This window comes from Cyanistes caeruleus, chromosome Z (assembly GCF_971803275.1).
Source record: "Cyanistes caeruleus chromosome Z, bCyaCae1.hap1.1, whole genome shotgun sequence".
NCBI classification, from domain to species: domain Eukaryota; kingdom Metazoa; phylum Chordata; class Aves; order Passeriformes; family Paridae; genus Cyanistes; species Cyanistes caeruleus.
The window spans coordinates 34,554,567-34,582,381 of record NC_141732.1 but is presented as its reverse complement, the minus strand read 5'-3'; the positions used below and the strand labels follow the sequence as shown (position 1 = coordinate 34,582,381).

Below are 27,815 nucleotides of genomic sequence, written 5' to 3'. Positions count from 1 at the left end.
TAAGCACCTGCATTTGCAAGACTCTTTTGAAGGGGAATATGGATGCAAGAAAGTTCCTTTCCAGAAGACTCCAGTGTTTTCTGAGGAATTCAGTCCAAGTGTTAAATGCAGCTCAGGTGCCACATTAGTGCCATAAAGCTGACTGTCTTGGGGAGGCAGTATGCTCCCGCTTCTTTCCAGCCCCAGCTCTGCTTGTTTATGATCAGCTCAGATTTCTCCTCATGAGGGTGTGCCCAGAAACCTTTGCCATAGAAAGAGATTGTGTGAGGCAATGCTATTATTAGATACCAGCGTCCTTCAGGCACACGCTCGTCTCGCACCATTTTTTTGTTAAATATGGAAGTGACATCTTGTCTGCTGCCTATGGAGATTTTTATCTCTTAGTAGCCTTCTCATATTAATGTAACTGATTTTGTTTGCAGTTTGTCTTCTCATTTGGCAGTTGCAAAGCATTATCTATGCTTGGAACATACTGCTGTGAATCAGAGCTAAGTGATTCAAGGCAGTTGTTGGATGTTCAGTTGACTACCCCCCTACATTGTTATGCACTGATTATATTGCATGTTCCTAGTATTATATCCCTTCATAGAACAGTGGTGTTTCAAAATGCATGCTCTCCATTCCTGACAAACATTCTATCAGCATTATTCTGTTCTAATACTGCGTGCATCTCCTAGTATTCATGAGGGTTTTGTAAGATTCCCTCCAGACAGGAAAAGTACTTTGGAAGTTTCACCTACAGCACAGTCTTACAACCCTTCTTGTAACCTCTACACAGTTCTCTTCCTTCAAGATACTGATATTTTTCCAAGGTAGCACCAGTGAGTGCCAAACTTCTCAGAACAGTGACCACTGTGAAACAGTGAAACAGGCTGCTGCATGCATAATCCAAGTCACATGAATTCCTAAGAAACCGGACTGCAAGACTCTTGGATGTTATTCACAACCATCTATTTTATTTTTAATAGATATGCCCTTCTTAAGACTGTTGAAGTATCTATAACCACTATTTGGTCACTGTTGTTGCTGTGTCCCTGTGGATGGATGTGGGTTAGTGTGAAATGTTCATAATTGTAGCCTTCAAGCGAGCAGTTTTCCATACACCATTTTTGGGAGCTAGGTCCAAGGTTTCTGAAGAGTAGCTTAGGTTTTCTGCCTAGGTTTCCTATACTATTGAGGTTAATAAAGTGGTTGGAGAGGGTAGGATAGAAAGAATGCCATTTTAATTATGAAAGGGACTGATAAGTGCAGACATGTTGTGGGTATTTTGGAAAACAAGCTATGATGTTACAACATCAGGCTAGTAATTGCATAAGCATACTTGCAGTTAATTCTAGAGAATTATTGCCTTGCCTTGCCTTGCCTTCGTCTGAGTTGGAAATGTACAGGTGCAATGGAATATTCTAGTTCACCAAATCATAACAATTAAAACTACTGTGAAACGCAGAGCTCTGTTTCTCCTCTCACTAGCTGGCAGCTATGCTGGAGATACGTTATTGCATCATACTGGTATCATGTTTTATTTCCATGGTTTCACTTTCAGGAAAGAGAGTAATTTTTTCACTCTCTCATACCAGTCTATGGGAAAGCTAGTCATCAGTCTGGAAATTATGTAGTTAAATCAATAGCTTTTGGAATTAATTGTAAAACTTCTGAAGGCCAATAGAGCTACATCAGTCTACTCATTCATATCCGCAGTGTGGCCCATTAACACTATAATATACACAGAGTCTTGAGAACTGGGGTCTGTGTAAAACATTTTCAAAAATTGATGCATTTAAAGTATTGTGTAAAGGAATAGAAGTAGACAGGACTAGTTAACTCTGAGTCCTTAGGCTGACATTTAATATTATTTGATTCTTACATAAGTTATGCTCTATTTCTTTCTTGTGTATTTTTTCCCCTCTGAGACAATATCTTATTTTACTGTATGACTCAGTCCTAAAGAAATTACAACAGTGAAAGATGTCAAGAAAATAAAGGGAGCACCAGCCCCTCTTTAGCGCATGAGAACTTCAGATAAATCCCCTCAGGAAAGCTGAACTACAAAATTACTTGTTTTTTTAGTTCAAGGGCTTGTCAATACTTGAAAGGTATTGCAGATAACACATTATTATCCAGTACTATGTCATATGCCCAGAAACAGTTTTGTACATTAACGGTGCTTTCATTGCTGGTAATTACTCCCTGCATTTGGAGCCAGAGGTGGGAGGATTATGAGTTTCTAATCCATACCAAGTTTTGCTAACTGATAGTGATACCTATCTGGTAAATGATGTTGCTTTTCAGCTATTTGGATTGTCTATCAGTTCACATCTATAGCATCTACTGGGTCAAAGTTAGCCTGACCAAATAGCCAGTTGATTTTAAATTTATATTTTTGTACACCACCCAGAACTATCTTTCCCATCAGCCATTAGCTGCAAATTTTACATACCTGTGTGTGTGATCATATTTCTTACCCAAGAGTATTCATGCTACTATTCTGTGACTCAGGCTGCATTTACTTTCTCTGCAGGAGTCTTGTAAATATACTGTTACTCTAATAAGAAGTGGTTGTGGACTAAATGTATGAACAGAGAGTTTACAAAGGACAGATGTAGACTATAATTTTAATATCAGCAACAATTCTATAACTAGTTTCTCACAAAAGAACATAATTAGCATCAAGCAGCAGCAGCAAGTCCCTATTAACTTCAATCTACTGCTTAGAATGAATAACAGGAATAAAAAGGAGCTAAAAGCATTACAATTTAAGCATTAGGATTAGCATTTAGTATTAAGGCATTACCATTCAAGCATTATTCCTTAAAAGAAAGAAAATAAAAGGATTGTATTAATACCTGAAATTTTTTTATTTAAAAACTTTGTAAAATAATTACAATGTTTGATCAGAAGCAAGGATATGTCTCTTCAACACAGTGTTATTAAAGGAATTTGCTACCTGTCTTTCTCAAAGATTTGTTTTTAAAGGAACACTGCCAACATATGGATAGACTTTCAGTGAAATAAATACACCACTGAAAAATTCACCACAGGCAAGTCAAAAGAACTCTAGTTTCTGAATATATACTTGAATTAGAGCTCAAACACACTGGCCAGACTTTATGCTTTGTTGTTGTCTTGAGATGTTTTAAGTTAGATTACCTTGGCTTAATAGATGCCACTGGCATGGGCACCTTATTTAGCATATGGTACATTCTCTATCCTTCAACATATGTGATCTGACTGAGGGCTACAATTTTGTTGCAAATAAAAGCTCTACAGTTTACTAAATAATTTAAGACTGAGAGCATCACTGAAGTAGACTATTTTGCTACAGAAGTATTAGTCACGATGTTTTCGCATTATTTTCTTTTATAATCTTTTTAATGGTTGCAAGGGATTTTGTCCTCGTTGCCCTGTGCAAATAGAATCCAACTAGGGGTGTCGACACTGAACACTTCAGAGAAGTATGTGTAATAATACACATGTGTTACATGGTGTTACACTGACCATTCAACTACACCTGGTGCTTACTTCTGCTATAGGGAAGATCGAGGACACATCAACCAGCTTAGTATCTTATAGTAGGCATGTTCACAGAACTCAGCATATCAGGAGCAAAGTAATCCTGGATGGTTCATCAGTCTCATATTTCTCATATTCAATACTTTCCTGATTCACATCACTTAACTTTGTATCACTAGACAAAGATTAATAAATGCATTAATAAAAATACATGAAATAAATCGTGCCAGGTTTTTCACGACATCTGATAAGTGGCTGATAATTTCAGATCACAGCTCTTCAAGAGCTCTCCATTTTGAAAAAGAGAAAGTAATACTATTCAGTTGCTTAATAGGGTACTTTGGAGATAAGCCATGAACATGGATGACTTAAATTCCAGTTTTATTCTGGCTATGGGGTACTTATGTTTGTATCTTATTTATTAAGCATCTTGTTTATATCTTATTCATTAAGAGCAGTAACTGAAGTTCTAAAAATCCATAACCATTGTTGCTTTACTACTGTTGATGTCACTTATTGTTGATTTCAAGAAAAAATAAGTCTTGTCAATACTAAGTCCTTTTAAAACGCTCTTTAAATGTGGATTTATTCTGGGCAGATTTCCTATTTTATAAAACTTCTGTCTTAGTGAAGCAATTTACTACCATTTTTTTTCTCAGTATTTAAGAATGGCTATTTTCAATGCCATATAGCTTCAGTTTATGGTGGATAAGAGAAAGTGACTGCTTCCTGAGCTGAATTGAGAATGGAATCACTGGAAAGAGAGACAAATCTAGAGACGATCTGTGGATCAGCTGAAGACCAGAACCCGAAGGGGTAGACTGGCACAGACAGTTTATTACTGGAAGCAGAGGAGAATTCTGAGCTGAGGTCACTTAGCTGCATATTTATGAGCTCTCTTGTTGCTATTGTTATAAAGATACTTTGCAGATTCTGACAAAACTCTGTGACCCAAAATGAAATTACCCATTGTTTGGTGAACTAGTTTTCTGCCAGGTCAGGCAGCTGAAGAATTAAAATCAGCCTTTAGAGGAATATAACAAGCACTAGAGTTAGTGAAAGGTAAGCAGTGAAACATGAGGCAAGAACTGAGCAGGGAAAAGGACATTGCCATTTTGGAAAGTGGCAAGCTGTTAGATCTGCCTAAACCATCACGCTTAATTGTATCCTAATTTCTCCTATGGAAAAAGCAACTTTTGAATCATGCCCCATAGCATGCCACAAAAACTGGTAAATTACTTCTGTGCTACCTGGTGGATATATTTATAGTACATGATAGTTTCTAGCTGGTACATGATTTTTTAAAGAAATGAAACACTAGATGGAGGTCTTTAGAAGTTAATTATAAATATACTAGCAATATGCCAAGAGAAAGAGAAAATTACACTGGTTTAACTGAAAGTTCTTACAGTAGTTTATTTATTTTTATGAATTAAACAAAATCAGCAAAACATGAAAAGCATTTATGGCAAAGTGACTATACTGCAATAAAATGTTCCACTGTTCTATCCCTGTTATGACTCTTCCTTACAATAGCTTGGGGTTTTTTTATCTGTAATGTAGCACTATAATCTACCAAAAGTGCCACAGGTGTTTATTTCTACATGACTATTGAGAATGGGACTGCAACTGTGGCTGGACACCATGTCAAATCCTTGCTCTAGGCCCACAGAGAACAAAAGCTTTCTGGATTCAAAGAAAATACACAGTAGACTAAATGTTTCTGAAAGAGACATGGAGAGAGGCAGGGTAACAGTGTTAACTTAACCACACTCTGTTATAAAGAGGAACATAGATCCAGGAAGTATTGCTGAAAGGTAGGTTGTAATATAAATAAAAAGCAGATAGCAATGACACTTCTGTGGAAGCAGCTGCTTCTTCTAGCGAGAATTTCCAATGAGTTAAGGTATGTAAAAACAACCATGCCTCATTTAGCTCCACTGTTTACAAAATTATTTACTTGAATTATTTAACTGGCTACACCTGTAGAAATAGATAGACACATAGATAAGGATATTTATTTTGCCAACACAGTGTTATGGATTGCCTGGGACAGTACCCTTTGCAAAAAGTGCCTACAAGGGGCTGTAGTTATGGCTGGCAGGGGATGAGGGTCTCAGATTTATTCAGAACGGTGCATGCAACAAAGAAACAAAAACCCAAAACCTCACATTCAGGAAGAAGTTAACGTTTTAATCAATAATACTAACCACTTCAGTCAATGAATGAAAATAACTTCCCTATTCCTTATCTCGCAGTTCAAGCTTTAGGCACAAGTATTTGTCAGGACAATTTTTTCATCTTATTTTAAGGTTGTCAGCCAAATGATTCACCAGTTCCACACCTGAGTCTGGGCTACTTCTGACATGTTTCAGCAAGACTGATGAACCCTCACCGTCCAGCCCCTGGAGGCCTGGCAACTTCTCAGCTACAAAGCTTTACTGTGTGTAGTTGCTTTCTACGTGCAGATCCGGTTGAAAACAAGTGAAGACTTTCCACTGGGTCAAAGCACCCAAGTGTCTGCTGACACTTGTACTGTTCATGAAACATCTGTGCCTTTCACAAGAAAAACAAACCAGAAAAAAACAGTCTGAGTTATGTTTTCATGTGCCTAAAAGCTGGACAATCTAAAGCATTCTTTAGAGATGGCTTGTCTTCAAAGTTAACAGAAAGTGCAGGCTTTTTTGCTTTTTTTTTGCTGCACCATAAACATATAAACATACTTTAACCCATGAAAAAATCTTAATTTAGGTATTTTTGAATGAATGCTACCAAACTGAGGCACAATACGGGTTATTGCACATGCTGTAAGGATATATTTAGGGCTTTAAGCAACCACGGAAAGGTTTTCTGCATCTTAAAAAAAAAAAAAAAAAAGATTGTAGTAATAGTTGACTTAAAATTAAAAAAAAATAAACAATTTAAAATTCTTAATTTCTACAAATACACAAGCTTTAACTTGAAACTGTATTTTTTTTATAGTGGAAAGGACCTATAACTTTTAGACACTATTTAAAACTACTTTATAGAAATTCTAGCTTTTTACCAACACAAGCAAAGATGGACTTTTAAATACATTCAATTTTTTTCCTAAATGATGTTATACAAAACTACAGCGAAACCTTTATTCTTCTACTACAGTACAGACAGTGCTACTGTGAAATGAGCTCTATAACTGACTAATTCTGTATGACTTGTTCCCATTGTATTATCTTAAAACTTGATGTTAATAGGAAAATCTGGATATAGAAATCTCTGCACATGTAACAGAGCATGATCTTATTTTAGCTTTTTAGCTTCCTAAAGTTGTATGATACTAATTAAGGATTTTTGATTGGCAGAAATTAAGAATGGAGAAAGCAAGTGATGAGCAAGCTCGAAACACTCCATTCAGGCCACCCAGCAGCCTCTGCATGACACTTTGTAGAATCTGTGCATAGTTAGCTACACAGGTATTGGTTCTTTAATTTATTTAAATATAGGCCAGCCAGGGTTAGTGCTTTGAAAAGAAAGCTCTAGCGACCTGTCATCCTATTAAAATAAATTATTTGATGATTCAATAATGTAAAGAGGCCTTTATTTCGAGGATGGGCTGTTGTGATTTGTTAAGGGGTGTCTGAGAATATGTAAATGGTTATTAAAACTCACTTAGGTCTGTGCCAACATTAGGGCCAGTGTTAAACTCCAAGGACTTAGAGTGAAACATGACTTTGACCTACATTGTGCTACAAGGTTGTCACCATAACTAAGTCTGTGAAACATGATCATGTGTGAAAAAGTGCACTTCTAGGTTTATGAAACATAGAGAAGAGGTGCAGGGCTGCACTAGCGCCTGGGCTCTTGTCGACCCCTGGCCCTTGCCACTTTCTTTACCCAAAGAACTATTAACTTCAGGGTTTTTTTAATTTTTAAAATAAATATGGGACAATAAAATTGTGTTCTTTGGGAGGAATCAATTTCCATTTTCTTCTTTCCCTAATAAAAAGTCAATCAGATAGCAAAAGCATAGCTGTCAGGTAGCAGGGGGCAGGCAAGTCAATAATGAGCCTAGGTATTGAATGTAATTTATATACATTCCTTTTCCAGGTGAAGTGTAGATGGCCTGTCCACCTTGATCAACATCAGGGAAATTTTGTCCCAAATTGATGATATGTGACATATCACAGCATGATTCCTTTGTCATCTCTACACATAATCCCTCCCTGATGCCAAGAGGATTGCAGCAGCTTTAGGTTCATGGTGTTTGCCTTCAATCTTATGGCTCTTTGTTGATGTTCAGCCACAATCACAAGTTTTGTCTCTTGTGCCCCAAGTCCTCTGGGGGTGCAGGGGCTGGCAGCAGATATTACTGTCACCTATCAGTATTTCATTATACATATTACAGCAATAAACACAGTAGTACAAGATGTTATGCAGATATTAAATATTATGTAAGTTAAGATGATACAGTACTACATGCTTTACTAGCAAACATGTACACAATGTCCACAGAAGTAAAAAGTGCCTTGAAAACCAAAGCATGGGTAATCCTCTCTCCTCAAACTGGAGAGACCCATGGCCTTCAAAAGTTCACAGTTGCCATGATGCCACTTCCCACGTGTGCTAAGTGTAAAAGCCATAAATGAAATATTTGTAGCATGTTTTAGTTTTTGGATTTGTTCCTCAAGATGTTTCTACTCTTCTACTTTTCCCACAGCAGACATTTCTAATGATGTTTTAATACTTTCATATTTTCTGGCAGTATCCAGCATGGATTCCTGGTTTTCTTTAACAAATACCAGGTCCCGTTTGTGTAATTCATTGTTTTGATCTCCCGTGTTTGGTTCCTGGAACACTGTCCAGTCTTTCTTTGTAGCATCATTTGATCACATTTCACACAGTTGGTTATGCCTTTTGATTTCTGCATCTCGCACAGCAGAACACTACCGGATAAGGGAATAATTTGTTTATTTGTTTAAATAAAAAGTAAGGTTAAATTGCGACGAAGAGGCACGGCAAGGAGATGCAGGCAAAGCCAGCCGGACGGCACCGCCACGGCCTGCGCGGCTACTGCGCCACAGGCCCGGGCGCCGCCGCGGCCGGGTCCCCCCGGCCCTGCCGACCGGCCCAGGGGCCGCTACCACATTCCGACACTCGCTCCCTCGGGTCCGGAGCCCGCCCCGGCATCCCCGGCGTGAGGCGGGCCCATGCGGGAAGGAGGCGGTGCCGCGGGGCCCAGCCAGGGGCGAGGAGGAAGCGAGCGCCGAGGCAGCGGCGGGTGGTGCCTGGCGGGAGCTGCCTCTCCTGAGAAAGCCGCCGAGCAGGGAGGGAGCCGCGGGCCGATAGCGCTGCGGCCCCGGTGGGGCGGTGCTGGCGGTGGGCAGGGACTGAGCCCGTCCTGGGAGCATGCGACGGCAGGAGGAGGAGGAGTGAAGAGCTGTGGTAGCGCCTCCGCTGAGAGCGGACTCCGGGAGGAAGATGGAGCCCTTTCCCAGCGGTGAGTACCCGGGCGGCCGCCGGAGCCCGGGACGGGGCCGCGGGGCCTCCCGGCGGAGCCGCGTCCAGCGGGTGCTGCTTGCCCGGAGGAAACGAGAGGCTTCGTAGTCTTGCTGCCCCTGTGGTCTGCGGCTTGAAAATTGTCTCAGGTTAATTAGGAATAGGTGTCTTGAACGCCAGAGGTGAGAGGAGCTCCCTCGCTTTTTCGGCGCTGTTGCGCTTCTCGCTGCCCGGCCGGGGTCTCACTGGCGCTGGGAAGCCGGGGCCACTTGTACGCCAGCTGTACATTCGCCGTGTGTGGCACCAATGAAGGAGCCTCATAGGCGTCTGGGGTTCCAAAGCCATAGGAACCAGACCCGCTGTTCATAGCATTTTCCTGATCGGGGCATTCTCACCAGAACGTGCCTCCCCCACCACCCCCCCTCCCCCCGCCCCCCCGAGCAAAAGGAGAAGTAAAATACAGAACTATTAGCGGTGTACGAAATAGTGTTTCAGGTTCTTCATGAAAGCCAGAAAGCTTTCAGAGCTGCCCGTGCATTGACAGAAGTGCTTGGAATACCGACGTGGTTTGCATATGCTTAGACATAAGCATACCGGGAGCGTTTGCTGGCATCGTGATACAGCAGTGTGTATGCATCCTGTGCTTGTGCTTGAAATTAAGCCATGAAAAGTCCGTGTTGCTACTGCCTCTACTAATAGTAACACATTCTACCCGTCCAGGACAGAGGAGGAAATGCAGCTCTCAGATCAAACCGAAACTGAAGTATGTTTGGTTAGATTGACCATGGCCAAATATGGAATTAGACAGTGGGTAAAAAACTAGCCTTCTTGCTGAAAACGCAGCACTTTTGTTACAGGTAGGATTTTGTCTATTAAATGACATGTTGGATAGCCATCGCTGGAGTACCAAGTAGTGTTTGCTGCATCGTATTTTAACCCCTCAGTGACCTGCCAAGTCAGAGTATGAAATTTGTGTCAAATTCAGAGACAACCCCATGCACTAAAAAATAAATTTTCTGTCTCATGGCAAGGGGGTTGGATGATCTTTAAGGTTCCTTCCAATCTGCTCTGTGGTTCTATGAACCCTGTTAAGAATCTGCAAATATATCGTCATTGCTTTGCATTTCCCTTTTTTCAAACACATGAAATATCTCCTATAATTTGATGTTGCTGTTTAGAATCTGAAAGAAACTGAAGGTTATGAGCTCTGGGCATATTTTGGTGGCATAACTAGCAAGAGAGACCTTTTCCCTCTTTCTTCTCTATGTATTGTCATGTTAAAATTACAGTTTGTACAGTTGATGTTTTGGCTCTCTAGTTAATCTTGGCCTTGGTACAAGGTCTTTCAACTACAGCCTATTTCAGTCACAGGATTGTATTCTGCATTCTTGTATGCACAGTGTAAAGAGCTTGTCTTTAATAGTAATGCAGTTTGGGGGAGAATTTTATTTTGAAGTCATCTTGCTAAGGCAATGCCCTTTGAAAGAGATGAAATGTTGTTTAAAAGGTCTGTTTGGCATAATACTATTGCTGCACTGTGCAACAGAACATTATAAAAATTCTCCTCCATGCAACTGGAAGAAATGGACCTGTGGGCTTGAGCATGTACTGAAAAGCAGTCTTCATGCACTGAGCTTCCTAATTTTGTTCCCTGAAATGAAAAGCCTGCAGATGGTTAGAAGACTGAAAGAAAATATGGACCTGAAGTTGGTCAATAAATTTCTTTCTGAAAGCTCTGCTGGAAAGGACACCTCAGAGAATATGCAAATATTAGAGCAAAGATGTTGCTCCATATTTCTGATGATCTTGAAGCATGTTTGGTGCTCAATAGCAGCTGCAAAAATCTGAAGTGAAGAGGATGCTTGCATTATTAGCTTTTTGAATAGAATTTTCATACCTGGAAAGCTTTTGAAAGCTTTTGCGGGCATCAGATTTTTCAAATAAAAACTGTGTTTTTGTTTTGTCTTTTACAATAGTTACAAGTTTTGTGTGTGAGTTTATGTTGACTTGCAAAGTTCTGTTTAAATTCAGAAGAAAGGATGCCTATCACCGGAAGCTTACAATATTATACTTGTTGATCTCCCAGTTCTTTGGGGCTTTTAGCCTTGTAAAACACAGAGAAGAGAGAAAAGACTGGATATTAAGATTTTGCAAAAGCATTTTAGTTGGATTCAAAACTGTGATGCCCACTGGGCAAACTAGCAATGAGACAGTTTCTTGTTTCACTTTTTGGAAGTAGAGCTGTGTCAGAATGAGTATGTATCTTAAAATAGATTTTAAGGCAGCAAATGCACTATAGTGGATATAAAGCCTGGTTTCTCTAGTCCAGCATTTGGTGGGATATTTTTTTTTCTTTTCCCTAAATAAAAGGAAAAGGCGCAGCCATTTGAAAAGTCAAAGAAACCCTTATCCTTTCTTTGAAATCCTAGTGGGTGTGCTAAACTCTTTACTGCTTGAATAGCTTCTCCAGTGGAAATGCTCTGATAAACTAAACTTTTTTTGTTTTTTTTACTTCACCCCTTACCCATGTACTGTAGACTTAGTTTTGGACCTCTTTGAAGAGATCTAGGCTGTGTCTTCCCCCCTGCCTAGGAATTTAGGTGGAGATAATGTATGAGGTCTGTAGCTCTAGAAGAACTGTTAATTGCATATTTATTTTTAGCGCCTGGAATGGCTGAGTTAATCATAGAATATCTCAAGTTGGAAGGCAACTATAAGGATCATTAAGTTCAACTCCCTGATCCTCTTAAGACTACCTAAAACTAAACCATAGAACTAAGTGTGGCATCTAGTTCCATGATCTCTGGCAGGCTTGATGCCATAACCACATCCCTGTTCCAGTGACCAGCCACCCTCTCAATGAACAGCATTTTCCTGATGTCCCATTTGCACTTCCCCTTGAAAGTTATGAATGCTATAAATTAATACATATTCTAGAAATGGTTACTGGTAGGATTTTTTATGAGATGGATTCGTCTATTTTGCATGACTGTTCTTAATTTGAGATTTTTTCCCCAAGAATGAGTAATCAAAGTTTAATTAAAAGTTCATTAAAGTTTTCTTTATTATTGCACATTATTTTTTAAGTTATATGATCTCACATTCCTTTGAATTCTGCTCTCAATCAATGAGCAGGATTTATTTATTTTGACTAGTCACTTGTTACCTAAGCAGTTTCACTAAAATTTAAAGAAACAAATAAAAACAAGTGAATAAAGTGAAATACAGACTAAAGGGAATATGTAATGTAGTTTTGGACATATCTATTTTGGCCATCATTGCAAATTATTTAGCAAGTCTTTTGCTTATTTTTAAGATTGTATGTGTTTCTGAAAGGTCATGTAGTCATTTCCTGTTGAATATATTAAATGTGTAAGTTTTCTACTTGAGACGGAAAAAAGAGGTACAAGTGAACTATTACTGAGTTTCTCATTTAAGACAAGTGACATGCATAAACTTGCAACTGCAGCTGGGATAACTTGTGATGATCTGTTGAAGTGCAAATCACGCTCACTTTCACTGACATTCCTGAATTATTTTTATCCTTTTTATGCACAACAGATGCAATCTTTGATATTAATTACATTACTAAATTGATGAACAAAATAAAAAAACTCTTTTGGGAAGGAATGTGGCGTTTTTTTGGAAAGTAAAAATAAATCAAGTTAGGTAATGCTCTTTACAAAATGAAAGTGTCATTTGCAAAGTCTAGTTATTTCAGGTAGTTCCTGTCAATTCTAAAATGTTCTTGGTCTTTGTGTTAATTTTGTTCAGTACAGAAATGTATTGGAGGTTGCAGGAGCGTGTTCCTGTGTTGATGGCTTTAGTTGTATTGGGGGCAGAAGGCATAGCCTTGACTGCCAATGTTTTACACTGTTGTGTCATGAAACAGAAGGGTTCCTGTTTGTCTTAAATTGTTACTCAGTCCTAAACAACAGATTGAGTAATCTTTTTTTGGTAAGAGGTCAGTTCTTAATGTATTTATTTCTGACCTGTGTTTTGCCTATCCCATCAATTATTACTAGAAAAATTGCTGGTTTAATCTGTTAAGTGTGAGTTTTATGTTGAGTGCATGGTTCTGGGTAGTAGTTTTCCACAAAGCCATGTTGTAGTATCTGCTCTTGTGTTCCTGTGTCAGCTCAACTGAACAGGAACCTGTTTTTATAATGTGTTGGGTATGTGTTTGCTTTTACTGCTTCACTGTGAACTCCCTGCCAAGCAATGGATGTTCAGAAGGGGAATTCAGTAACTTAAAGAATGTCTAAAGATGAGAGTGTAGGTGCTAACATTTGTATTTTTCCACTAAGTTAGTATTCCACTTGCAGAATTAAACCATGGAGTATTTATGTGTGTTTATCTCATAAGTAAAAAAATTATGAATGCTTGTGTTGACCACAGTATCTACCTGTAAAAGTATTCCAGGACAAACTTGTGTTCTTTTTTGGGAAGATAATGTAAAGTTGAGTAAGCCACATTGTTGAGGCTGTGTCAATGTGTGGACAAAGCCCTGTAATGAATGCCATAAAAAATGGTAGAAACAAATAAAAGCAAGGATAAAACTGCCTCTGTTTGTTTCACTAGTCAGAATACTTTTTTCATATCAGATGGACATTGGTGTAACAATTGCATACAAAGAAGCTGAATTTTTCTTTATTTAAAGCATCATCTGATTTCAGTAGTGATGAATTCAGAGAATTCAAGTTTCTCCTTTCATCCTTTACCCATTGGTTTAAGAAAGTTCAGTGAATTTCCAGTTCTCCAGCACAATTTCTTTTTCATTAAGTAGAAAAGTAAAGATTGTATAGAAGAGCAAAAACATTAAGATTTCTTTATGATAGGGAACAGTATTATTCCCTTGTCTATCAAGAAATGTATGCATGGCAGCTGCTACTTAGACTTCTTTCCAACAGTACCTTAAAATAAGGCCATACTAACTTTTAAAATAAACCAGGATTTTGTGTGATCTGGGTTTTAATTGCCTCAAAGTATTAAAGAGTACATATGTACCTTTTGAAGTTGTGTTTTGACTACTTATGATACTGCTTTAAATAATGGAAGTATATTAACATTAAATTTGTAATAATAAAAAAAATATTTGTGACTTTTGCCTTTTTTTACACAGAAATATGGATATTCCTGAAGGAAATCTGAAGTAAGGAGGGGAGGGAAAATGTCTGGAAAACTCATCTAGTTGATCAGAGAGAGGAATTTCAGCGTAATACAGTGTGCTGGGCTCTGTGCAGTTTGTGTCTGTGGGGCACAGCTGATTCTTTATTGCATCATGAGTGTTGTCTTAAAATAGATGTTAAAGAAAGACCTCAGAGTCTTATGGATTTTTCAGGGCGTGTAGTAGTCTACTGAAGCAGTGGTGTACTTTACTACATCTGGTGGAGAGTGAAGAAGTGGAATCCTGGTTCCACTGAAACATGAGATGCTTTCAATCACCTGTTTGCTCCTGTGGAAATAAAGTCAGTTCTGATTTTGGGATTTGTGTTTTTTATTCCAATCAAAACTCCCACCAAGATGTTTGGAGGAATGTTTCAGTGTGCTTTACTAAGTATAACTGTATGCAGAGAGCTTTCCTTTGTTTGTAATCGCTCTAACATTGAAGGATTATATAACATATATTCTGTTAACTGGAGTTTTTGTGTAACAGTATTTCTACCAGACTACCATTGACTTTTATGGAGAATCAGTTGTGTTCAAAACTCAAAATTCAAAGAATGTGCCTAGTTCACCTACTGTTCTAGGGACTAATAGTGGTTTTTATTTAAGCCTTTTTTTTGTATAAAAACTGTCAGTTTCTTCAGTACCAATGAGTTGGTAGCGCATTAGTAGAACCACTTTTACTATTTTTCATGCTTGAAAAACAAAAGTTCTGGACCTAGCAAGACTTGTGTTAGTAGGAGATCAAAACATTTTGATATGCTTTAGAGGCCTCATACTTCTGACCTGTAAACCATTACAAGAGAAAAACAAAGAGTAGGTTTTTAGAAAATGGGACTGTGAATACAGTATGTGTAAACTGTGAGTTGCCATAAAAAGGTGTGCTTTTTATCATTGATGGAAATATTAATGAGGCTTTAGTATCTTGTGTGGCACAAATGAATAATCATAAATGTGAATCATTGAATGATTTAGTTTGCAAGGGACCTTCTGAAAAGTGTCTGATATCTGAGCTGCCCACACCCCCATGGTGATGGTTGTTATGATGATAATTTCAAAGCTGATATATGATATCTGGATAGGGTTTTAGAGCAATTTACATCTGAGTATGTCCTAAGTTAGCAGGCAGACACACTGCCACTTCTTTCTTTATCAATACCTTTGTCTCATTATATCATGAGACTGAGAAAAATGTAGGTAGGTATATTTTTGCTCTGTTAAGAATGATACAAAACTTACTCTGTCAAGAATCATAGGCAGTAACCTCTAGATATTTTGTTGAGTCTTGCTTTCTGTGAACTGGACTGCCGATTACAGAGCAGTGAATGCATAATGTTTGCTTGTGACCTACAAAGGGTTGGCACAGTTGGAATTGTCAAGTGTGTATTAAGCTACAGTAGTAATCCAGAAGGCACATTGGGTTGCTTCAATAGAGAGTGTTCAAGACAAGAGGATGTGATTCTACCCATTTATTGCTAAAAGCAAACAAAAGAACAAAAAGATTAGTCAAGCATGAGTTTGTCTACAGTCTATCAGATTCTATACCTAACTGTTAGATGTTTCAGAAAACTCTCAAATTTTTTCTTCTGAACAACTGGTACCAGCAGAGAGATGTTTTGTATCCTTAGCTATGATGAGCCTGGTATTTATCAGTCATGAAATTTATGGACAGATGTTGTGAAGAGGATGGTCATGAGTTCTGAATATGAGAATTGAGTAGCTCAAGAAATTTGAGACACAACTTCCTGGGTGTGTCTTAAGATTCAGGACCTTTTCGTTAGATTGTGGTTAAACATTTTATGTGATTTGAATTACAAAACATGCCTTCAGTAAGATTGGAAACAGGAAACTAAAACAGCCATATTCTATAATTAAAGCCAGAAGCTTCTTTCCTATCCATTTTTTTGTTCAACCAATGGCTGAGGATTGAACACTGCCTCAACCTTGTGTAAGGTTTTCCTTCTCAGTAGTTTACAAAGAGGAAAGTGTAATCTAAAACCACTTACTCTTTCCTTCCCTCCACTTCCCCACATTTTCTCATAGGAAATGTAACTAGTACCAGATTTAAACTTAAAAATATATAGTTAAATGTGAATGGACATGATATATATCTGTTGGATATCAAAATCTAGGCTAAACTTGGTTTGGTTAGCCTTAAGTTCTCTTATTTCCTCTTAGCTCCGGATGAATAATTATGACAAAAATAAGTCACAATTTTTTGCCAGTTGTACAGGTGGAGTACTCAGTAAATGATCCAGTCACCTTTTCCCTTCTTATACTTACTTTTTATTGATAACATAAAAATGAAAATTTGAGAAGAATTAATCAATAGTAGCTTGGATATTTACGTGTAAATCTAATTGGTAAATGGTGATATGTAATTGATCGAAGTGGTTCTTCAGCCTGAGGTCCTGCTGAAGAAAAAGCAATGGTACTTTGCTTAAAAATCAGGAAGAGACTTTCCGAGAACCATTCAGAAGCACCCAAGACTAATAAACAGTGACTTCCTTGAAATTACACTCCTTGCTCATGTTTCTTATGGCAACTTTAGATAAGGGTGGGTCTTAAAATACACAATCACACACTGCTTTAATTTCCATGATACAGTGAATTGGAAGGGTTTTGCACCAGTCTATGTGCCGAAGCTTGTCATTGAAGTATTTATCTCACATTCGTTTTAAAAACTCAGATGAGCAAGTAAACAGCAGAAATAGGCCTTGCAGGATAGCTTGAAGGGGCAATGACCTTGTAAGACTTGGAACTGGAGTTCCCTTGCGCATTTTGGAGTGGAAAGCAAAATTTCTTCTCCTTTGCAATACAGGAAAATCTATTAATTTTCAAGTTAGGTTTTTTGTTGGGTTTTTTTGAGAAAGAAGTTGGTTTTTTTTTCCCCAAAACAAGCATCTGTTTTGAAGACCTTTTGTCTTTCCAGTGGAAGCCATGATATATGATTAACTATACAGATTCTTGTAAACCTCTACCAGTTATTTGTATTTTGAAATCAAACCCTTGCAGAGTGGTTCAAGTTGTGAGCGTATATTAGGTATTGTCTGCCTTTTGATAAGAATATTTATTAAAATCACAGAGTCATCACATCTTGCATGTACAAAAAGCAGCAGATGCTCTTTTGTTTTACTGGAGTCTTTGTGCCTTATTTTTCTTAATTATTATATTTAATTATTTTTAAAAATTATTATTATTTTTTGTTGTTGCATTCAGCATACAGAAGTATAGATAAGCATATATATGTCCTATTTCAGTCTATTAAAAATATGCAATGGATATATAATTTTGCTGCATAGTGGGAATTAAGAACATGCTTTTAGCTTACCTGTTGCTTCTGTTGTGTATCTAAAACGCCAGCAAATCTCATGGATGATTCAGATTCTCATACCAATGCTTCATAGTGCCTAATACTTCTTCATTTTATTTTTTTTTCCATTGGATTATTCATTTTTTTTGAACTGAATTCAGTAATTTGAGAGAGAAAAATGGTGACATCTATCTTGTAGCAGCCTAACTTTTTTTTTCCCCACAGAAATGTTGTTAGCCTTACTAACAACATTTATAACCTAAAGGTTCTTAAAGTAAGGTTTAACACATTCAAAATAACTGCAGGCATGAAAGTTTTAGTTCCTAAATGTGCTTTCCTGTAAGTGGATGTATATTAACCCTTTACATTGACTGTACCGTGGAACCATGGTGAAATGAAGGCAAAGGTGTTTCCAGTAGGACTTGTGATTTCCTTGACATTCCAGTGGCTAGTTGTGTCTTTGTTGACTGAGTGAAGGTTATAACTATTTTTGTATTGCAGATAGATGCAAGTTTGAAATTGCATGAATGACATTGTGTACTGTCCTGCTTTAGTAAGAGCAAATAATTTTTCTGTGTATGGAATTATTTTCTGGCTCAGAAGGAACTTAAAATGTATAGAATAATTAGGGAGACACAGTAAAGAAGGAGGAAATCTTTAGTCAGAATCTTAGCATAACTAACATGTTTGTAGACATGGGCTTTGTTTGCTGAACAAGCTTGTTGGAAAAGATAAGATAAGCTTTTCTTCATTCCCTCCAAACACAGAATTTTTAATGGATGATTGGAGACAGCCCAGAGCATTACAGTGCAGGAAGTAATCTGCATTATAGAAGGAAGAGCTAAATTGATATGAGAGGGAATAACAATCATAAACAAACAGGTTTTTAGAGCGTGCTGAAAAGAGTATAAAATTAAAAGACAGCCTTGTAAAAAATCAATGCTTTCTTCAATTCAGTAATTTTTAATGTCTGGTTTGATGTATCTATTGATACTTACAAGAAGGAAAAGTGTAATGCAATATTTAAGTGTTAATACAGTGACCTTAATCACTGCTTTTACAAGACACAATTTTGCAGAAAGAATTTTGAAAATACAAAGTTTTTTACTTGTTTTACTATTCACTTATGTTTCACTTACACACTGTTCCACTAAAAAAGTACAGTATCTTTCAAAAATTTGATTTAATTTTTCAAGTAAATCTTCAGGGGGTTCTTTTGCCTGTAAATGTGTGAACTCAAATTTTAGAATGTCTTGAGTTTAAGGAGTTGTGCCTTTCTCCTATAAGATCCATGCAGTCAATTTTCAGAGCTTTTATGTTGAGTTCTGGCTCCAGAGATGGCATGAGATGAGTAATTTGCTTACATTAAGACTTTGAATAAATGTAACTCTTTGCTTGACGTTCCTCCTCACACTTCCTTTCCTCTGGGGGTGGATAGAACCAGAAGCATCACTGCTTGCCTGACCCACAAAAGCTTGAGGTTTTACTTAGGATTTCAGATAGATTTCCCAATATACTGAGACATTTGGCATGTGATCATCAAGATGATGTGCCAGTACCCTTGTACTCTTTCTGCAAGTGAACTTCCGTGTCCTAAAGAGCAAGCAGGCGGTGACAGGGATCTTTTACTGCCTATGCTGTAAATCAGTTTTCTACGAGCAAAATTCAGCAAAACTGATATAACTTCTGTAAGGTGATATTTTAGAAGAACAGCAAAGCAGTTTTTAAAATTAGTATTTGTTAGTCAAGTTTTTTTTTCCCTTCAAAGTTGTTTGTTTTAATTGCTTCCTCCAAAATTTTGAGGCATTTCCTTCCAAGCTGTGACCAGACAAGACACACAGTGACAGAGCAGGGAGAGCTGGCAATTAGAAATGCTGGTTGAGTACTATATCTTTGCATGGAAACCAAGGTAAGGAAGGAGGTAGTTAAGAGTTCATGACTGTCCCAAAGTTTCAGAATAAGTAAGTACAAGAATTCCTGTGTTGACTGCTCCTGGAAATAGGTGTACAGTCCTACAGTGGATCAGTGAATGTAGTGCTCAGAGGAGAAGTAGGAAGAGCTTGCTCACATTTTTAATTATTTAATCTTCTTCTGGATAGCAGCAGCTGGATGTCCAGAACTGTTACTCTGAAAGGAAAAAAAGAACAAAGAGGAGGATGGAAAACAAGACAGTGTCTGCATTATCCTGAACACGGGTGTCCGGGAAAGGATAGTGGGATGTGGTAAAGGGGTAATGTACCTTCTGTTAGAGGAAGTGGTGAGCTGGGTCGGGGAATAGGCCAAACAATGTTCAGGGTGATATTCTACCAGTTTTAACATCTAGGAGTACAGGATGGCATCAGCAAATAAATTGAGATGGTCTACACATTTTGCATTTTACTTAATTAGGTAAGATTTCTAGAATTTATACTTAATATTACAAGTCCCCATGCTAAGCAATTATTTATTGAATCACAGAATCATTTAGTTTGGAAAAGACCTTTAGGATCATGGAGTACAACCATTAACCTAATGCTGGCAAGTCCACCACTAAACCATGTTCCTAAGTGCCACTTCCACATGTCCTTGAATACCTCCAGTGATGATGACTCCATCACTTCCCTGGCCAGTCTGTTCCAAATCTTGATAATCCTTTTGGTGAAGAAATCTTTCCTAATATCCAATCAAAACCACTCTTGATGAACTTGAGGCCATTTCCTCTTGTCCTGTCACTTACTACCTGAGAGAAAAGACCAACACCCACCTCACTAACCTCCTTTCAGGTAGTTGGAGAGAAGCTACGTAACTTGGAAAATTCCTATCCCACTTAACTGTGGTTTGTTTTTGTGTTTTGATGTGGTTTTTGTTTTTTTCCATAATGTGTAATTGAAATTTCCTGTAAAAATGTGAATTCTCTGTCTTGTATGGAAATTGACATAGAGTTAAGACTTAACTCAGCATTTTGGCTCGTCGTTTTTCCTTGTTAGTTAAACTCACTTAGATTTAGACTAATTTACCAGCTGATAGAAAATGAAATGAAAAAGAAATACCCCAAACCAGGTTTAACCAAATAAGAATTAAATTTCTGGATAGAAGACATGAAATTTATATACTCACCTGAGTTCCTTCATCATGAACATTCAGCAGTGACTCTGTGAGTTGATGAGGTAATAACTTCAACCAAAGTTCTGCTTTATTTTAATCCCTCTGAAGAGAAACTGCTTACTGATCACCATTTTTTTCCCGGAAGACTTTTCACAACAGTAACTGAATGGTAAAGTTACACTTGTTTAGATGTTTTGACCCCACGCCCATACAGTAACTCAGACTCTCTGAGAACTTGGTATGGAAATGCAAATGGCAAAGTTGCCTGTCAAGCCTCCAAATTGGGGCTTTTGTTTCTCAGCAAGAAATTAGTTTTAGGCTTCTGTTTGCTTGTTTCTTTTTTCTTTTAAATAACCCAGTCTTTACCCATATTTGCTGTATTTGAACTGCAGAAATCTTTAAAACACAGCCTGGGTACTTTCACACAAGTTTGAACAGCTACAAAAGCAGAACAGTTGAAAAGTGGAAATGTCAGTAATAAATAATTTTCTGAGTATTTTTGTTGGTCTTAATTGGAGTTTACATATAATGAAATCGTAAAAAATGGCTTTACAGGCCAGGAAAAAAGGATTGACGAACACAAGACACTGTGTGACTGTTCTTGGAGAAATTTGAGGACATCAGAATATCTGCTGCATAGAAGAGAGCACAGATGAGATGCTGTTTTCACTTGGACTGCTGAGATTCAAAGTAATTCATCCCAGAGAAGATCATTGATGAACTATCAAGGAACACCTTCATCTCTATTTTAGGCCTCTATTTTATAAAAGAGGAGAGAGGCCTATGCCTTGAAGAGCTGGTATCATTATGTTGTTGAGCATAGCCTTTGATTTTATTTTTCTGTTGTCTGCATGAGCAGTTTCAGAAATCAGACTCTCAACACCTGTGTGATGACAAGTTTTTAGTACTTACTCTACAACTTCAAGACTTGTTGAGCCACTAGAAGTCTTTTGTGTTCAGTTAACTGATGCCGAAACCTCTAAGTGCTGCATCTGACTCAACAGCTGTCACTGAAGGTGTCTACTCTCACTGCAGCCTAACCTACAGGCCAAATGAAACCTTTAGGCCAAGGGTTCCCTTGGAGCAACTTAATCTAAATGCAGATAAAATAGGAGTAAATGTCTTTAGAGGAATTATCTCAATTCTAAATAGATTGGAGAGTTTGTGCACTAGGGGAACTATTTTAAACCGGTCAGAATTTTATTTTCCAAAATTTTATACTCTTGGGCGTAAACTTACAGAATGCTGCTTGCTCAGACTGTCCAGAAGAGCTTATCAGGAAGCAATGAACAAAGAATTTAAGATGAAATCATATAGCAATTCTCCTAACTGTTAATAAGCACAGGTCTGACCAACTGTTACTACCATTTTCTGGTAAAGGTATAAAATGTCTGCCTTTTTTTCCTTTTTTTTCCTCAGTTTCTTTTGTTCCTTTTTTTTTTTTTGTAATCAATCTACAGCAACCGCTGTGTGCTGATTTTGACTATCATGATGTACACAATTCGTCAAGGAAAAATAAGACACTAAATCCCAGCAATTAACAGTTCATATAAAAGGCAAATCTAATCCTTAAAGAATGGTTGCTAGGCAGTAATGGGCAACCTGCAGTTTTGGGAATAATTCCATTCTGAGCGTGGAATATTGCTAGCAAATAAACTGCAGAAACTTTGCAGTACTATCTGTAGCATTAGTGATACAATTGTTTATTTTTAAGTGCACCATTTTTTTTGTATGCTGAAGACTTTTTTCCTTGAGGTAGCTAAGTAATCAGTGAAATAGACAGAAGGTAGTGCTAAGGCACTGTAAAGGGTTGTGGGATATGGCTTCAGATTCATATATTGTCACTTTTTGGGCGGAGGCGGAATGGATTGCATGTAAAATCTGTCTGGATTGACCATCAGCTGTTTTGTGTGTCTGTGACAACAGCAGCAACTGTATTGCATAGCTCCAGTCTGGATCCAGTCAGTACTGTACTTCTACTGTTAACTTCTCTGATTGAGCAGAGACAGGAACCAGTTCTGCTTCAGAAGTGACTTTGGAGTTGGTCTCCTTTCAGATGCCAAAAGGTAATGGAGCTTCTATGTACTCATACTCAGTATTCAGGTGGATGGAGAGAGAGGCTCCAACCCATAGTTCTGGTCTGGCCATAAACATTAATATGACAGGTACTTCTGCTTATGAGTGGGTCTGTTTATCTGTTTGCTTAACTACCTTTAAAAATCAAGGCATCATATTTATACTCCATGGGGAGAAAGCCTTGCTTTCCTTCCCTAGCTGCTGATGCTTCAACCACAATGAATTGCAGTTTAAAGGTTACATACCAGTATGGTTGCTTTTAGCCAGTTGATTTAAGTGTCTCTTGTATAATTTTTGTTCAGATTTTGAAGTGCTTGCCTGAGCAAGCAACCTGTTATAAGCCTTATTACAGAGCTGAGGTTATTTCTGATTTGATCAGTAGGTTTTGAAATAGTAGTAACACAGAAAGCATTTCTGAATCTGCATCCAAACATAGTGGAAGGCTTTTGATTCCAGGAGGGTGTTTTGTCCTAAGCATTTACTTATATACTGAGAATTTACTGGCATATGCTGCCAGAGATCAGTCAATGCCGATGATTTGTATTCTTTCAGAATGTTAAGAGAAAAAATTAGATTCACCTAATGATGGGATAATGTCATTTATGTGTTAAAATCCTGTGCCAAATATCTTATAATTCGGCATATAAGTAGGACATAATAGATATATATGAATTTGAATGATGCCTAAATAAATAGGGAAGTGGGATTGTGAAAAACAAAAACCCCTATTGCCTCAGTCATCTGTTGAGAGTTTTAGTCTTAAAATATTCATAGAAAATACTGATGGTTTTTTAAGTTGTCACTTCTGTTTATTGATCTTTGTTTTTTTCTTATTTCATTTGCTGAAATGGTCAAGTAGAGTAGAATGTTGATTCCTTCTCTGCTGAGTTTTTGAAACTCATTTCTATCATATTAGGTTATACAATTCATAAACAGCATTAGGTAAAGTTTCTAGCCTTCTTTCATCTTTAGTTTTAGAAAAAGATTACATTTATATCTAAGAAAATGTTAACAATCAATGTTTTAAGTGCGCATTTTCAAAGTCTACCAATGCAGCTGTCAATTTAACCTCTTCCTTACTGGCCATTTTACTGTTGGAAAAAAAAAATCTATAGACCATTTTATTTTATTTATACCCCTAGCTGTTCTTTTTTTTCTTTTTACTTAAACTGTAATGGTGATTTGCACTAATTAAAACCTATTAACTAATGATGTTTGGAACTAGTGATTTTTAGTCTGCACTTGAGGAAGTGATTGCTCTTTCTGAAATATTTCTCACCTTTTGGATTTCCAGTTAATATTCGGAATCAAAATTTTCTTCAAAATGTATGCCAGTTTGAGTATCTGTGACAATGAATCTGTTTTGGCACTCTCCTTTTGGTTGCGAATCTCTCATCTCTCCTCTCAGACAATATAGAAACAATAACCAGGACAATGATTTGGGGTGGAAATAGGATGTAAGATTTGGAGCACATCTTAAGCAATTGAGTCTGGCATGAGGTGCACAAGTAAGAGTGAATGTTCCCTTCTGTCTTCTATAAAAACATTAATGTTTGGGAGTTCAGAATTGGGATGTTTGCTGCTTCCTATTAAGTAGAATTAGTGAACTGCCATTATTAAGAGCAGAACCCAAGTATATGGTTTTAATTTTTGCAATTGTGTTAAAATTATATTATCACTAAGTAACTTGGCATAAATAAATAGATTTATGGCTTTTATTACTTAGATGTGTTTAGTTTGGCCTGTGCTGAATTTAATTTTAAAATCCCCAAAACTTAGAAAAGGTGATTGAATACCAGATGCTATGTTACTTTTCCATAGTAGCACTTCTGAAATTTTAGATAGGGCAATCCAAAGAGATTTGGTGTAGTAAACATTTCTGTCTCTACTATCCCCCTATTTAAGGCTGAAGATTTGCATCAGACAGTTCAAGAAGAAAAGTATAAAGCTTTAATAGTGTTTCAAATCATTAGTGCCTCAGATGTCCTTAAACACACTTTAGGTGACTCTTTAAAGTGAAAAATCATGGTTTTGTTTCTACAGTCAAGTCAAGCCTTTCTAGGAGAGAAAGGAGTGTCCAGATTTTTTTTTTTATTGTGACAGCCTTAGTGGTTTGTGCATTTAAAATGTTGAGTTATTTTAAATTTAAATTGAAAGTAATAATAAAAACAAATAACATTTCTGAAAGCTTGCTGAATATCCAATATACTGTTCTCCTATAGCTTGTTTTGTTCCTTCTTGCATGCAAACTGTACAATGCAAATGCATCTGGTTTTAATTTGGCTTCATATTTAATCTTGTTCTGGTCACTAGCTTGGGATGAGTGAAAATGTAAAATTTGTGTGAGCAATTTCACTAAGTGGGTATATTTTTGGTTTCCTCTTTCATAAATATAAATGAGTACTGTACTGTGACTGATGTGTTCATCTTTTCCCTAAAATAACAGATTCTGTGGCAGGTTCACCTATTATTTGCAAACTTTCTAGAGCCATGTCTGCACAAATCATATTACCTCTTAAAGGCAGTGCAATTGTAGCAGAAAATTTAAATATATTTGTCATGACTAATAGGTTGTTCTAAATTTGTGCAGTGTTTTGAATTTTTTTTTCCTGATACAATGAGAAATTATTATTTCACTAAGCAAAGTATAAATTTTGATATTTTTTTATTTTTTTTTTAACATCTGATTTTCACTTTTCAACCTCTTTTTTTTTCTTCTTTTTCTGGGAAATAAACTGAATGCAGTGCTTTTGATACGAGAGAGGGCAGTGACTCCATATGTGTCATTATTTCTGCAAAATTCCTTCATTGGTTTTTCCATGTGATATAATGTTAGTTACTGGCAAGGACTAAATAACTGAAAGAGAGTAGATTTGTACAGTTTTTATCCATGGCTATGTATCAGTGGCCTGCTTTAGTTGTAACTACCACATTCCTTTCCTTTACTGCTTGTCCCAAAGACCAAGTAAAGGAGAGAAGGTCAGGTTCCATGAACTCTAACCAGTCTTACTATTTTTAAAGTTGAGTTAGACATACATACAAGCATGTATCTCTCTGCTTGGAGCGGGCTTACATGCCATACACAAAGTATTTGAAGTGCTCATAAGTGCTTCAAATAATTCCTCAGAGTCTTGGAAACAAGGAATTTTATGCTGTTTGCTAAACCTTAACAGGGTAGAAATAATTCTCCAATTATTAAGTAATAGTGGAACCTTTGTTCTTTTAGTTTTAGACTGTGTGATACAATATTTGTGCCCAATACCATCTTCTCCTCCAATTCACTTTACCATCCTGGCAGCAAGATCATTCATGTATTAGGAATGATATACTCTGATCTTAGTTCCTGTACTGAACTCTTGCAAATGTTTCACTGCTACTTCTAGCTGAGGTGGCATTTAGACAGTTACATGAAGATAAAATATATCTTTAGAGGGGAAAAAAATCCATCTGAAGTTGCTTTTTGCCCTGCTGGATGGCCTTAGCCAAAGCAACCAGGCTTTTAATAGGAGCAAATTTATGTGGTTTGTGGAATTTGCTGTTTTGTCAGCAGTTGCTTCTGCCAAGAAAAGGGCCAATGCTTTCAAATTTGGACATAAAAATTAAGTATACAGAACAGTATTATGGCTCCTAATTATGAATGGCATTGTTAAATTTCTATACCTAAAATCACTGGCATTGTTAAATTTATATTCCTAAAATCACTGGACAAAATTATTCTTTGACATAATATCAGTGAGTTGATTCGTAGCAAAACAAGTAGCTTGGCTCACAGTTTTTCTGTTGTTTCCTGAGCCACCAGGCATTGGTGTCTGGTTTTGGGCAGGCTTAACTCTTCACCTTCTCTCCCATTATTTATATGTAGCTGCAGTAGTTTATGTTCACTGGGAATCAGTTTTTATTCCCGTTGGTTCCCACACTTCATACTGCTTTACATGTTTGGTCTGGCCTTGTGTTTTGCTGCTTTTGCTGATACATGCTATCTGATAGTTGTTTTGCTCCTAGGTTATTCCAGAATTACAGAAAGGTTCTCACTTATCTGCAGTGAGAGTTTAGTTGCTACAACATGTAAGTTGTTACTGTAATTCCTCTAACATTTTTTTCAGCTAAAATATTGTATGATATCTACTCACTATTTAAAGATTGTATTGTGCTGAATTTCAGTCTCAGAAAGCAGCAACAATCAGTATGAATTGGATAGGATTGAATAGGATTTTCAGGTGGTTTTAGTTTTAGCCTTTTAATCAGAATTGAGAAATTGAAAAATAAAATGCCTTTGAGCATTTTCTGCGTATCTTTTAAAAAGGAATGAACTCAATTAATGGGTAACGTAGATTCATGTAAGAATTTTGAGTGGTGAGATTTCTGCTCTGAGGTAGAATACCCAGACATGATAGACATAGACAAGAGACTACTGATTTTGTTTTGCAAGGGAAAAGTACCTACGTCTAGAACTGAAAAGGTATCAGTAGCATTACAGGAAGATACTGTCTCTGAAATATAAAGGAATAATTGCTTTTTGTAGTCTAAAGAATATTTATAATCTATTCCAAAAACCAAACATCATGAGATACTTTGTTGTTGCACACACTAAGATGTAAAATACTGTGTTGCCTGTTAAACTTCAAGGAAAAGTTTACATTCTTCTCCTTAATGCAATTGGACCTCTTCAGACAAAGTAAATTCTTGGAGCAAATGCTAGACTACTGTTTTACTCCAACACCTGATTGTTCCCATAGGATCATGTTTCATACTGAACTTGAGTAGTGTGGTAAAGTTGCTTTAAAAATTTAAAGACTTATGAAAGTGTGAACAAGTGCAGAATGTATGTCTTGTAGGAACAAGCTGTGTGCCTAATTAATGGTTTGCCTTTGTGTCCTTAAGTCATGCTGCTCTGTACCACCTAGGTCACATTACCAAAACCTATGGAGATAACATTGTCAAAGACTGCAGTACATATAGCAAGTTTATTGTACTGTTGTCTTGGTGCAGACTGCATTTGAAGTTCACATCTAATCATTCTGTGTCTTCACAGAAAATAATAGACCCAGCTTGTTATGATCCCTGAATATTGTAATGAGGAGATAACTTGCAGTGGGGTTTTGGGAGTCTGTTATGCAGGAGGCAGCTCTAAAGAAACTTTCAGAGCCATTCAGTTTTGAGAAAATGTCTGCCTTCCTTCAGTTTTTCAGTA

General features: G+C 37.2%; 1 protein-coding gene across 2 annotated transcripts in view; it reads left to right on the top strand.

The window, feature by feature from the left end:
- The first annotated feature begins 4,906 nt into the window (after positions 1-4,906).
- Positions 4,907-27,815, top strand: part of LNPEP (leucyl and cystinyl aminopeptidase) — a 59,729-nt gene continuing 36,820 nt past the window's right edge. Inside the window, exon 1 of one of the 2 annotated variants that reach the window (XM_086866831.1) lies at positions 4,907-8,986. In XM_086866831.1, the coding sequence (XP_086722957.1) occupies positions 8,697-8,986 (290 nt within the window). In that variant the 5' untranslated portion in view covers positions 4,907-8,696. The remainder of the gene's footprint in view (positions 8,987-27,815) is intronic. The other variant, XM_086866832.1, reaches the window with a different exon arrangement.